Below are 14026 nucleotides of genomic sequence, written 5' to 3'. Positions count from 1 at the left end.
AGGGAAATAAGTCAGAGAAAGACAGATACTGTATGATCTCACTCATATGTGGAATTTAAAAAACAAAACAAATGAGCAAAGGTAAAAGACAAACCAAGAAACAAACTCTTAACTATAGAGAACAAGCTGATGGGTTAGCAGAGGGGAGGAGAGTGGGGGAAGGGTGAAATAGGTGATGGGGATTAAAGAGCACACTTGTCATGATGGGGAAAAAAAAAAAGAATCTAGGTTATAAAACAGAAATTAGGCACCAGGAAATAAGACTGGGTAAATTCAGACTAAGGCAGGAGAGGAAAAAGCCAAGCCAGGGTAAGCCAAGTATGTTTTGAGAAGATCAATTCAAAGTCATTGAAGACAAGAGGTAACCTATTACCACTTAGTTTCTCTTCCCTAAGACTGCTCTAACGCCAAGTCTCATTGAAGAAGAATTAAGACAATTTTAGTCCTTGAGAATAAGGAGGAGGAATGGAGAACATTCCTGGCCACTGGGAACAGACCAGATGGCCATCCTTCAGAACTGGAGGAAAACTGCCCAAGGAGATCTTGGCTCTTTATAATGAACAAATGCTCAGAGACAACTTTATGCAAAGGACTTTGCATTTTTGGAATTCTTGTTTATGTAGCAATTCTAAGCATGTAAGTGTGTATCTTTCCAATTAAAAATATTTTTGTAGGAAAAAATACAGATGAATGGACCATGAAGAAAAAATCATTTGTATTTCTGTATACTAGCAGTGAGCACATAAACACCGAAGTTACGGATGCAATAGCATTTACAATCACTCACAAAAAATTGAAATACATGGACGGCACTGGAGGAGATAATGCTAGTGAAATAAGTCAAGCAGAGAAAGACAATTATTGTATGATATCTCTCATCTATGGAACATAAGAACTAGCAAGATCGGTAGGAGAAAAGGGATAAAGAAAGGGGGGTAATCAGAAGGGGGAATGAAGCATGAGAGACTATGGACTCTGAGAAACAAACCGAGGGCTTCAGAGGGGAGGGGGGTGGGGGAATGGGATAGGCTGGTGATGGGTAGTAAGGAGGGCACGTATTGCATGGTGCACTGGGTGTTATACGCAACTAATGAAGCATCGAGCTTTACATCGGAAACCAGGGATGTACTGTATGGTGACTAACATAATATAATAAAAAAACATTTTAAAAAAATGAAAAAAAAATAAGTTAAAAATCTAACAACTTGTTAGATTTGTATACTAAAAAGTACAAATGCTAATGAAAGATATCAAAGATCTAAATAAATAGACCTACTATGTCTTTGGTTTGGAAGATTCAGTAGTAAAGATGTCAATTCTCCAAATTGATACACAGGTTAACTCAATTCCTGTCAATGTCCCAGCAAGATCTTTTGTAGATATAGACAAGATTATTCCAAAATTTAGATGGAAAAGGAAAGGAACTGGAATAGTTAACAGTTTTTTTAAAAAGTGAGAAGAATCCGTCTACCTGATTTCAGGACTTCATATACAGCTACAGTGATCAAGACTGTATGGCGTTGATGGGGGGATAGTCTCATATTATATCATTGGAACAGAATAGAGAATGCAGATTTAGACCAAACAAAAATTCCCAACTAGTTTTTGATAAAGATGTGAGAGCAGATCAGTGGAGGAAAGACAGCATTTTTAACAAGTGCTGCTGGAGCAGTTGGGCACCCAATCATAGACAAAAAATTGAACCTCAACCTGTCTCACACCTCATATAAAAAATTAACCCTTGGACTTAAATGTCAAATGCAAAATGAAATTTGAGAAAAGAAATACAGGAGAATACCGGGACCCAGGACTAGGCAAAGAGTTATTAGATTTGACACCAAAAGCACAATCGATAAAAGGAAAAGTTGAAAATTGGATTTCATCAAAATTAAAAACTTTTGCTCTGTGAAAGACCCTGTTAAGATGAAAAAATAACTGCAGAGCAGAAGAAAATATTTGCAAACCACATCTTCAACAAAGGACTAGTATCTAAAATGTGTAATTATCTTTCAAAACTCAGCAGTACAAAAGCACGTAATCCAATTAGAAATAGGCAAAAGAGATGAATAAATGTTTTACTGGAAAAGATAGGGAGATGGCAAATAAGCACAAGAAAAGTTGTTTAACATAATTAGCCATGAGGGAAATGGAAATTAAAATCACAGTAAGATGTTGCTGCGTACCCATCAGAATAGCTACGCTTTGTAAAAATTGACAGCATCAAATGCTGTGGAGGATGCGGAGAAAAAGGATCACTCTGACAGTGCTGGCAGGAGCGTGGAAATGGTACTGCCACAAAACTGGCAGTTTCTTTAAAAGCTTAACATGTTGCAACTACCCTATGACCTAACATTAACACTTTTGGGCATTTATCCTGTAGAAATGAACTTCATGTTCACACACGAGTCTGCGTATCTGTAGTCACAGCAGCTTTACTCATAATAGCCCCAAACTAGAAACAGCCCAAATGTCCTTGATTGAGCAAATAGTTGAACTAAGGTATATCCATACTGTGGAATTTCTGCTAAGCAATAAAAGGAAGGAACTATTGATAAATGCAACAACCTGGATGAATCTTTGGAGAATTATGCTGAGTGAAAAAAGCCAATCCCCAGAGATCATATACTATATGATTTTATTTATATAATATTCTTGAAATGACAGGATTACTGAAATGGAGAACAGACTAGTGGTTGCCAGGGGTTAATGAGGAGGTGGGAGTAGGAGGAAAGAGGTGTAGCTGTAAAAGGGCCAGATGAGGGATCCTTGTGGTGATGGAAATGTCAGTATTCTGGGTGTGATGCTGTACTCTACACGGGTACCATTGGGAGAACCTGGGTAAAGGGTACGTGCGATCTCTGTGTGTTATTTCTTTTTTTTTTAGTAATTTTTTTTAAAGATTTTATTTATTTATTCGACAGAGATAGAGACAGCCAGCGAGAGAGGGAACACAAGCAGGGGGAGTGGGAGAGGAAGAAGCAGGCTCACAGCAGAAGAGCCCGATGTGGGGCTCGATCCCATAACACTGGGATCACGCCCTGAGCCGAAGGCAGACGCTTAACCGCTGTGCCACCCAGGCGCCCCTTTTTTAAATAATTTTTTATTATGTTAGTCACCATACAGTACATCCTTAGTTTTTGATGTAGTGTTCCAGGATTCATTGTCTGCGTATAACACCCAGTGCACCATGCAGTATGTGCCCTCCTTAATACCCATCATTTCTGTGCTATTTCTTAAAACTGCAGTTACCTCATAATAAAAAGCTCAATGAAAAAAAAAACCAGGAGAATAAAAACCCTTCTTTTCCTGTTGTTTTAAAGGAAGAGATGTCCTTTCGACTCTAGGTCTTATTACTTTCCATTTTCTCCAGCACTTTAATGAATCTTCTTTTCAAAATTTTTCCTGTCCATTAGCTCCTTCTCTTTTGCCTGTAAAAAGGCTTACCTCTCTCTCACTCAAATAACAACACACAAGAAACTAAATTAAACAAGCAAATTTCCTTTTGTTTTTCCCTTCACACATACTACTTTGACCTTAAGAATCTTCCTTGACATGTGTTTCTTCTTCAGCTTCTCTACCTAATGCATCTACCGGATCTGTCATGGAAACGCCCAACTATCTGTGAAAACCAGCTTATTCCAAGCTACCATCAACTGTCACCTCAGTTACCACAGGACTCTCGTGTTCTTCCCATACTTACTCTGGCTTCGTTCCAGATACATCGTCACAGTCCTGCCAGAGTGATCTTTTCTTTCCTCCTCCTTCTTCTTTTTTTTTTTTTAATTTTCAGTTAGCGAACATATAATACATCGTTAGCTTGTGATGTGTTCAACGATTCATTAGTTGCGTATAATACCCAGTGCTCATCACAGTCTTTTCAAAGCTCAGATCTCATGACATCATTGTCCACTCCCTACCCACTTTTACAAATGTTTAATGGATTTTCGTTGTTTTTAGGTTGAGGACTCAAACTATTAAAAAGACTTTCAACACCTTGTGTGCTCTGGCTCCATCCTCATCTTTCTCTCTCTCTTTTCTCTCTTAAACTTAGCCACACTGGTTGTTTTCAGATCCTGAAGCACACTGTGGTCCTTTCTGCCACTGTTCTCTTGAATATGCTAGTCTTTCTTTCTCAAATCTTTTTCTCCTCCTCATCATTGGTTAGCGCCTTCTCATTCTTCAGATCTCTGTTCAAGGGTTACTTTGGTCAGAAAAATTTCATCTCTAATTTCCTGGTAGGCTCTTCTGGAATAGTGTTTTGTGGAATTGCCATCTTTTGTGTGTGTCTTTCCCACTGAGCTGCATGGGAGCACTGGTTGTGTTTTTGCTCCCTGCCGCGTCCCCAGCGGCTACCTGCCGCGTAGAGGCACACCAATGAATGTTAGCTGAGTGGATAAATCCCTCTCCTTACCTTCTTCATCCATTGTTTTTAAGAGTTGTCAATACTTTCTGCCTTCTTTGTAGCTCTGTTGTTATTGCCAGAGTTCATCTTTTTCTCTTAAATTCTGGACCATTACAATAATTTCACAATCAAACTTTCTGCTTCTGGTCTTTTCCCCATTCCTCTTGTCCTTCACCAAATCATGTGATTTATCTCCTTCAAGGCCTTTCCCTTGGCAAAACAAACAAACAAACAAACAGTCTCCTTAGCACATCAAAGTCTCCTCGACTGACCCCTGACTGCCCAGGGACACACTCACATACTTCCTTTGTCCAGCAACACTCAACCTAACTTGGGTCCAATGACCATGCTTACTTTTCACATATTGTTCCTTTTGCTTATATCTTTGAATTTTGGAGTTCTAAAGACTTGATTGCCATCTTACTATAAGCTATCACATCATCATGTGAACAAGTTGAATGAATTCTGCCAAGCTAACAGCCTTTCTTCCTCCTAGGCTTCTTTTAAGGGAGTAAAACCAGTTCCATTAAGAAAGATTGACTTCTGTACTGGCACTCAGCTATGGCAAATATGAGGCAAAGCAAGTATCAGGAGTACTTTTTAGTCTAACTATTAAGTAGAAATTACTATATCTCAGTTCAAACGTACGATACCAACGAGTATTTCAAATGATGTTCCCCTCAGCTGGGTATCATATGTATATATTGCTGATTTTCCACTCATGAGCGTTGTTTTCCATTTCTGAAGATTAGTAGTAATTTTGTCTAAGGGTGAATTAGAGGATTTTAAATTTTGTAAATTTTTCTTGTTTTATGAGGGACGGAAACCCTGTCTTAACTCTGTTTCATCCTAGTAGCTCTTGCTGCATTCCATGGTATGTTTATTGCTTCTCTGTCTCATCCCGTTAAATTGGGATTTGAGGTCTAATAGAGATGATGCAAATTAGAAGGCCACTTGATGAAGTTGAGTCATGATCTTGCAGGGTATTTCATAGAGAAGCCACCAAACCGGATTCTGGTTTTCCTCTTTCTTTGTCCAGAAACTTAATCTTGTTTATCAGATTCAGGAAGCTTAATTACTCAGGTTCACAGTGTACTGAAATTTAAGCCAGAATAGCTCTTTACTTACGATGAGAATTATAAGTGTGACACAGTTTGAATAGTCATTTCCTCTCTTTTTTCCCCATTAGGAATTCTATATGAAAAGCCATATTTTTTGTTGAGCATGGATACATATAGGAAATGTGACACTATTAAGATTTGAGAGAAAAATTTGCCTGTGAAAGCCAGTTTAGACATAGAACCTCAAAAAAAAAAAAATTCTAACTCCACAAACTCCAAATCAACTAAACTTGTTCACTTTATAAAAACTTGATGAGAATATTGATTTGTGATTTTTTTCCTTAATATTATAGGATCACTTTACTTTTCTTTAAATATTCTCTTTAAAAGATTTAAATCACTATATCGATTTGGGTTATAGTGGTCAGTGTCCTTGTCGATAATGGCGTGATAGCGGGTTCTTACCTGGTAACCACACCCAGGTTGCTGTTCTCTGGCAACTGTGTTCTCTCCCTTCCCCGTCCCTTTTCCTCCCTTTCCTAGCCAAGCCACCACAGGAAACTTTCAGTAGGCATCGTGGCCCCACAACTTTCTGTTGATGATCTGACGTTTTACCTTCTCCAGTAGTCCTCTCCATGTGGCGTAGCTATCGTAGAGTGACTCTCAGATTGATTCCAGACTTCGAAATTAAATCATGTGCAGAAAAACTGGGCAGAGTTGGGAGGCAGGGATGGATTGTGGGGAGTGGAATTGGTTACAAAAGTAGTATACCTTTGAGAATAATTAGACGTGTTTAGAGATAGGGGCGCCTGGGTGGCTCAGTCGGTTCAGCATCTGACTCTTGATTTTGGCTCAGGTCATGATCTCAGGGTCGTGAGATCGAGCCCCGCTTTGGGTTCTGCCCTGCGTGTGGAACCTGCTTAAGAGTCTCTCTCCCTCTCCTCTGCCTCTCCCCATCCCAAACTTGCGCAGTCTTTCTCTCTCAGAAAAAAATAAGTGTTAGGGAGAATTCATTGTAACATTTTGATTCATATTTGTGATATTTATGCATGTGAAAGATGAGCAGAGTAAATTGGACTAATTTCTGCTAATTTTGTTAGTCTCTCTGTAGCCATATAAATAATAATGCTTTTTAAGTGTTTTTTTCTGTTTTATATGGAGAATTTCTCAGGTATTATTTTCCTAGTTCTGAAATGTGTCAATATTTTTTTATGCAGCTCTGAGAAGTTGGTGTTGCTGGCAGGTGGTAGTCTGGAGATCAGTGATGTTACTGAGGAGGATGCGGGGACTTATTTTTGTATAGCCGAGAGTGGAAATGAGACAATCGAAGCTCAAGCAGAGCTTACAGTACAAGGTAGGTAAATATTCCCTGTATAAATAAGTTCTGTGTACTTCATGGGTTTGCTAATTGTTTAACGTTAAAGCAGAAGAGACAATACACCGTAATAGCTAAAAGCCTGAGCTTTATAGCAGATTGCTTAGGTTCAGTTCTAGGTTTCATATTTCCTAGCTGTATAACTATAGGAAATGTACTTGACCTCTCTGACCCTCATTTACCTCATCTGTAAAATGGAGATAACAAGAGTACTTACCTCCTGGAGGTTGTTTTAAGGATGAAAAGAGTTAATATTAATAAGCTCCTGGAATATGTGACTGGAATAAGATAAGAGCCCAGTAACTATTGATATTATCTGTAGTAGTATTACGGGAGGCTGTGTTCTGGGGCATCTGGAAGGTTCAGTTCACTTTTCTTGTCTCACAGAGACTTTTTATACTCTGACCTAGAACCTTTTATCTCCTAAGCATTGATGTTCCCTCCTTTCAGAATAGATCAGCCAGGATGGAATACACGTGTCTCTCAATGTCTCTGATAATTTGATGATTTATTTCTTTCTGTTCAACTAATGTTGGTCATCACAGCATTTTCCCTTACAGGCTCTCTGATTTATAAGTCAGAGAAAATGAACAGGGCATAATCTCTCCTTTATCTCCATGTCCCTTGCCCTTCCTCCATGTTGAAATGTACCCTCAGAGGAATATTTGCTATCTCTCCCATAATTTGTATACGCCCTCATTTTATCTGTTTCAACTAAAAAATTTTAAGACCTTTTCTGTTACTTTCAGGAAAATCCAACATTGCTTGGATATGTAGAGGTATATTTTGGCTCATGATATTCATTATTACCTTGTCTCAAATTGTATTATATTTGATAGAATACTTCCTGATCTGTGGTTTAGGGTTATTTCATATTTTTATGAAGGTTTGTTTCTCTTGGCTTACTGGTGGGTTTCAGAGTAGGAAGTATGATAGCCACATTTATACTTCCAGTAGTCACCAGAGGACTCAAATTTATTTTGTTTTATATATAATATATATATTTTAAGCTTGTTTATTTTTGGTAAGCTCTACACCCAACATGGAGCTTGAACTCATGACCCCGAGATAAGAATTGCATGCTCCACTGACTGAGCCAGTCAGGTGCCCCTCAAATTTGTTTTTGATAAGAATTGGGGAATAAGTCTATTCTATGCTTGGGGTTCTTCTATGCTGTCAAAAGCACAGAATGTTTATGTTCTCTTGCTATGTGTGGATGGATTCATAATCTCTGAAAATCAAAAGAGCAAGCCTTAGACTATAACTGTTACGGTTAATTACATAACTATTGCCTCACCTGCACTCTACCATTATTCTTGGCTAGGTGGAAGGTTCACTACTACCAGTTGTAGAATGACCAATTTTTATTTCTATTTTATTTATCTATTTATCCAGTTTATTTCTTTACCTCTGTGTGGGTGGGATCGTACAAGTAAAATATTAGTGAACTCCGTCTTATTTGGTCCCTGTGCCTCCCTTACTAGATGTTTTCTATGTTTTTACCATTAGTCAGATTCTTGGCCTAACACTCTCTTCCATTTCTACCTGTGCCTCAGCTTCCTCCACTATAAAGTACCTTGTTATTAACCTCAAATGTGAGGCATAGTGTCTGCCATACATGTCAGTTGCATTTGTCCATATGGTTGTTTTCTGCTTTTTAACTTTTATTTATTGTATGGAATTGTGAATTAAAACTCTTCTATTAACTTATTAACTACATTTTTTTTAGTTGTAAGATAATACATACATCTTACAGTTTGTACCTAGTTCCATCTTATCTGTGCCTAGAGAAAGTGCTCTTTAAATGAGTACATTCTAGAAAATTGAGGAAAGAATAAGAGTAAGGAAACCTAGATATTAAAAATTACCACAGATCTTCTCTAATTAAACAGCATGGTATTGGCCCAAGAGTAGGCAACCAAAAGGAGTCAAATCCAGCTGTTACAAGTAATTATGGAACGTAAAAGTATTATCAAAGTGGCAGTTCAGTTCAGAGGGAAAAAACTTTTATTTACTAAAGGGTATTGGTACAATAAATTTTCAAGTAGGAAAAACTGAAGTTGGTCAAAGTATGAAAAAGTGAAGAATATATGGGTTTAATGTTTGTATTATCTGTGCTGGAAAAGACAGTCTCAGAAAGAATAGGAAAGAGCATGTCAAGCAAAAACCATCAAATGTTGACAACATACACATTTTTTTTAAAGTTATATAGAAGAGCCCCTATAAATAATGGCTAAATGCAAATGGTAGACTAGAAGAAAATAGTTGTAACACATAACTGAGAAGGGGTGAGAATCCTGAAAATACAGAGAGTTTCTAGAAACTGATGATAAAAAAAGAAATAAGGAAAATTGATAAAGAATATGAATAGGCAGTTCACAAGGAAGGGTTTATTAGCTGTTTGCGTTCCTTTATCGGCAGATAATCAACCGTACTAGTAGTGAGAAAAATACAAATTGAAAAGATATCATTTTTCCCAAACATTATATTGGCAAAAATTGAAAACATTTTGACCTCCAGAGCATGTGGTGGGAAGTTGAGAACTGAAAATTATTATTGATAACATCTCAGCAGTACAGAGTAGATCAAAAACATTACCTCCTTGCATAAGAACTAGGAAGATCGGTAGGAGAAGAAAGGGATAAAGACAGGGGGGGTAATCAGACGGGGGAGTGAACCACGAGAGACTATGGACTCTGGGAAACAAACTGAGGGCTTCAGAGGGGAGGGGGGTGGGGGAATGGGATAGGCTGGTGATGGGTAGTAAGGAGGGCATGTATTGCATGGTGTTATACGCAACTAATGAATCATCGAACTTTACATAAAAAAAATAAATAAAAATGAAAAATGAAAAAAAACATTACCTCCTTGATACTGGATATTGTATTCCTCAATGAATTTATTTATTTGTGAGAGTGAGAGAGAGAGCATGAGAGGGGGGAGGGTCAGAGGGAGAAGCAGACCCCCCACTGAGCAGGGAGCCTGATGCAGGGCTCAGTCCCTGACTCCGGGATCATGACCTGAGCTGAAGGCAGATGCTTAACTGACTGAACCACCCAGCGCCCCTTGTTTCACATTTCTGAACTGGATTATGAGTGGTTGAAATTGAACAAAAGTTCTACACCATTGATAAAGAAAATAGTTTCTAGGCTGGTTTGCATTTTCTGTCAAACTAGTCCCAGCTGTTGACTCCTTCACCCAAGATGAACTCTGCACAAACTAGAGGAATGAGAGGGAAGTGTGGGGAGATGAAGGCTCTCATGAATCTGTATGTGTTTATGGGTAGGTGGAATATGTGTGGGGGTGGTGGCTGTAGCCTGGGACTAAGGACTGCATGAGGAAGCAGTGAGAAAATAGATTGGAAGGCTATTAAGTTCTGTTGTTATTTCTCTCTGGTGTTGCCTTGATACTGTCTTTCCCTCCCTGTTCTTTCCCCACAGAAATGAGCAGCAGTGGTCCAGGCCTCCATGGTTATTCAAAAGATGTGCTAGGTCTCTTATGGCATATAAATGGGTGTGTCCTGACTAATTACCTGTGGGGGATAACTACCTTTTTTCTCCCCTGCCAAACTCCCATTGGTGTGTTTCAAATCTAGGAAGACTCTGCCCAGTGTTGTTTCTCCCTGAGTTCAAATGAGAGGAAATGTCTGTGGAATGCCCAGCAAATTGGAGTAAACAGCAGTATTTCTAAGGTCGTTGGGGCTCTTTGCTCTGGGGCTTACTCTCCTCTCTTCTTAATTTCACCAGGTTGGCTACAGTTAGGTCCGGTAACCATATATATTACTAGAGAGTGACTGGTTCCCCAGAAAAACATTAGTTTATAGCCAAACTAGTCACCTGAATAGTACAATCACTCTCAAAGAAAGAGAACTAAGTGAATAACATATACCATCTGATGGAGAATTTTGGGAAAAGATTGACCAAGAATTAAAAAGATAAACTTGACAAGTATATTTCAGAAGATTAGAAAAATATAGCAATACTATGCAAAAACAAGAAAACATAACTGTAGAACCAAGTAGAAATATTAGGTATGAAAAATGTAAAAATAAAGAATACAGTAGACTGGATGATGGTTGAAGGTGTACAGCTGATAAACTCATGAGTTGGAAGATGATGCCGAAAAACTCTGAGAATGCAACATTAAATGATAAAGAGAACACATAGAATAAAAGCCAAGAAGCATGAAAGTTAGATGTAGAAGAGTTTCTATCCAGGTAAATAGAAATCCTAGAAGAGAGAACAAAAAGGGAGGAGAAAATATTTGAAGAAATAATTAAGATCAGTTTTTCAGAATTAAAGACTAACAGAAGACCTAGTCTGAAAGGGCTTAAAGTCTTCTGTGTGTGAGTGGGAAGGAAAACCCACCCTTGGACCCATATAGCAACAGATAATATCAAAGACAAAGACAGATTCTAAAAGCTTCCTGTGACAAAGAGCAGATCACTTACAAAGGAACAGGAATTATATTGCACCTAGTGTTGATTTTGAGAAATCTGATTTTAAGAGGAAAATGGAGTAATGTTTTTAAAGTGTTAAAGGAAAAGAACATTGAATCTACATGGAATTTATATTCATCCAAGATGTGAGTTAAAATAAAAATTCTCATCATATAAGGCCTCAGAAGGCTTGCTGTACAAAGATACACACTGAAAATAGTGTGTTTTGGAATACACACTTAAGAAGAGATACTTTCAGGAAATGCTCCAAGAGATATGAGAGTTTTAAGATATAGCCCTCAAATTCTTTGGCAGTCCTCCTAATGAGTAGTGGGGTTTATATCCCTTGCCCTTGAATCTGAGTGGGCTTGGAGCTATTTGCATAATGGCAGAAGTTGTGTCATATGACTTCTGAGGCTTATAAAAGGCCATGCAGATTCCTCCTGGCTCTTTTGGAATTACCACTCTCCAGTCACTTCTTGGGATCTCCTTCTCAGAACCCAGCTGCCATGCTGTGCAAAGCCCAAGCCACAAGCCATTTGTAGGTGCCCTGGTAGACAGCTCCACTGAGCCCACCTTGCAGGGCATCTAACCAAGGGACCAGACATGTGAATGAAGAAGTCTCCAGTTGAGTTGGGCCCCCAGCTTTCTAAGTCACCCCACACGTTCAAGTTTTTATAGACATTGGGGAGCACAGATAAGCCATCCCTGCTGGGCTGTCCTAATTCCTGACCCAAGGATCCGTGAGCATAAGAAAATGGTGGTGATTTTATGCCACTAAGTTTTGGGCTGGTTTGCTATGCAGCAGTAGTAACTTGGGAAAGTGCAAAAAGTTTTTAAAAGGCTAGAATTAAAGTAAAAATATATTAATGATAACCCAGAACTAAAACTTTGACCATACCAAGTATGGGGATAGAATAATATGCACCATTTGATGAAGAATTACTGGAAAAAAATAACCAAGATTTAAAAATACTCATGATAAATATATTTCAAGATATTAGTAAGCATTAGCAATATAATTGTATTTATAGGATACTGCACAAAGCAAATGAATAAACTGTTTTTTTAATAGTGCCTGTGAAACAGTTACTAAGATATACCACATACTGACCATAAAATATTTCTTAGCAGATTTTAGAGAATTGAAATTCTGTAGATTTGACTACTGCAAAATTAAGTTTGGAACTAGTTACGAAAAAGTAACTTAAAAAACTGGTAACTTGAAGATTTCATGTTTAGGCATTAAGTGAATCACTTTGAAATAATCCATGAGTCAGAAAAGAAATGATGATGAAAATTAGGAAATAGTTTGAACTAATAGAGATATGACCTATCAGAACTTATGGGTTGCTTAGAAAAGATTTATAGCCTTAAGTACAGGTATTAGAAGAGAAGAAAGTCTGAAAAATCAGTGACTTAAGTATCTATCTCAAAAAGCTAAAAAAAAAAAAAAAAGAATAGCAAACTTACCCCAAAGAAAATAGAAGAAAAAAAGTAATGACAAGGGAAAATTAATAAAATAAGAAAAACCATTCAAAATAGAGAGTTTCAGCAAAGCCAAAAGTTAGTTCCTTGTAAAGCATAACAGCATTGATAAACACCTGACAAGACTTCAGTGCAAGCAAGTCTTGACAAAAGTCTTTATTTAGACGAAGAGTGTGCAAACTACAGCTTATAGACCAGATCTGCTTGACTGCTTGTCTTTATATAGCCTGTAAGCTAAAAATAGTTTATACCGTTTTAAATGGTTAAAACAGGAGAATAATAGTGATTGTATGAAAATTTTATGAAATTCAGTTTTATTGTCCATAAATAAAGTTTTATTGGCACACAGTCACATTCATTTATGTATTGACTGTGGCCGCTTCTGTGGAGTTGAGTAGTTGTGACAAAGACCACATGACCCACAAATTCTAAAGTATTTACTCCGGTCTTTTTCAGAAAAAGTTCCAACTCTTGGTGTACACTCTGTAAAGAACTCTTACAGATCAACAAGGTAAACAAAGACAGATAAACCAGTAAAAAGTCATCAAAGACTTGAGCTCCTACCCCACAGATCTCCAGGTGGCTACTGAAGAAGTAGTTATCATCATCATTAGTTTTCTGAGATGTGTAAATAAAAGCCACAGGGAGATACTACTGTATTCCACCAGAGTGGCTAAAATTAAAGAGACTCATAATAGCAGATGTTGGTTAGGACGAGGAACACTCCGATGTCCTGTTGTTAGGACTCTACATAGTGATATAATCACTTCAGAATATTGTTCGGCGAAATCTACTGAAACTGCATACAAACATACCTTATGATACAATGGTGGTATTCCTAGGAGTTTATGCACCAGAAATGTGTAAACATATGCATCAAAAAACACACAGCAATGTTCTCACCGGCTTTATTCACAGTGAATCAAAACTGGAAACAGTTAAAACATCCATCAGCAATAGAATGGGTAAGTGGTGTTCTAATCCTACAGTGGCATGTTATCAACAGTGAAAGTGACAGACGGTTGCTACATTCAACAACATGGGTACAACAAACACCACTGAAGGAAGGAAGCCTGTCACAAAAGAATACATGCTGTATGATTCCATTTTTATAAAGTTCAAAAATAGGCAGAACTAATCTATGGTTTGAGAAATCAGGCTAGTGATTACTTTTGGACCGAGGCCGGGTAGTGACTGAATGTGGAACAACAGGACCTCTGGTGTGTTCTGTTTCTTAATCTGGATGGTAGTTAAAATAATTG

The 14026-nt window shown here is 37.8% G+C and overlaps 1 protein-coding gene across 7 annotated transcripts in view; it reads left to right on the top strand.

Moving 5' to 3' along the window:
- NEO1 (neogenin 1) overlaps window positions 1-14026 on the top strand; it is a 237694-nt gene that overhangs the window by 82134 nt on the left and 141534 nt on the right. For all 7 annotated transcript variants that reach the window (XM_045795253.2, XM_045795258.2, XM_045795257.2 and 4 more), the window contains one exon: window positions 6681-6817. In XM_045795253.2, the coding sequence (XP_045651209.2) occupies window positions 6681-6817 (137 nt within the window). The remainder of the gene's footprint in view (window positions 1-6680; window positions 6818-14026) is intronic.

The sequence above is a fragment of the Ursus americanus genome, chromosome 28, assembly GCF_024610735.1.
Source record: "Ursus americanus isolate L20-20 chromosome 28, mUrsAme1.1.p, whole genome shotgun sequence".
NCBI lineage: Eukaryota > Metazoa > Chordata > Mammalia > Carnivora > Ursidae > Ursus > Ursus americanus.
The sequence above is the reverse complement of the archived record's forward strand: the minus strand, read 5'-3'. Positions and strand labels throughout refer to the sequence as shown.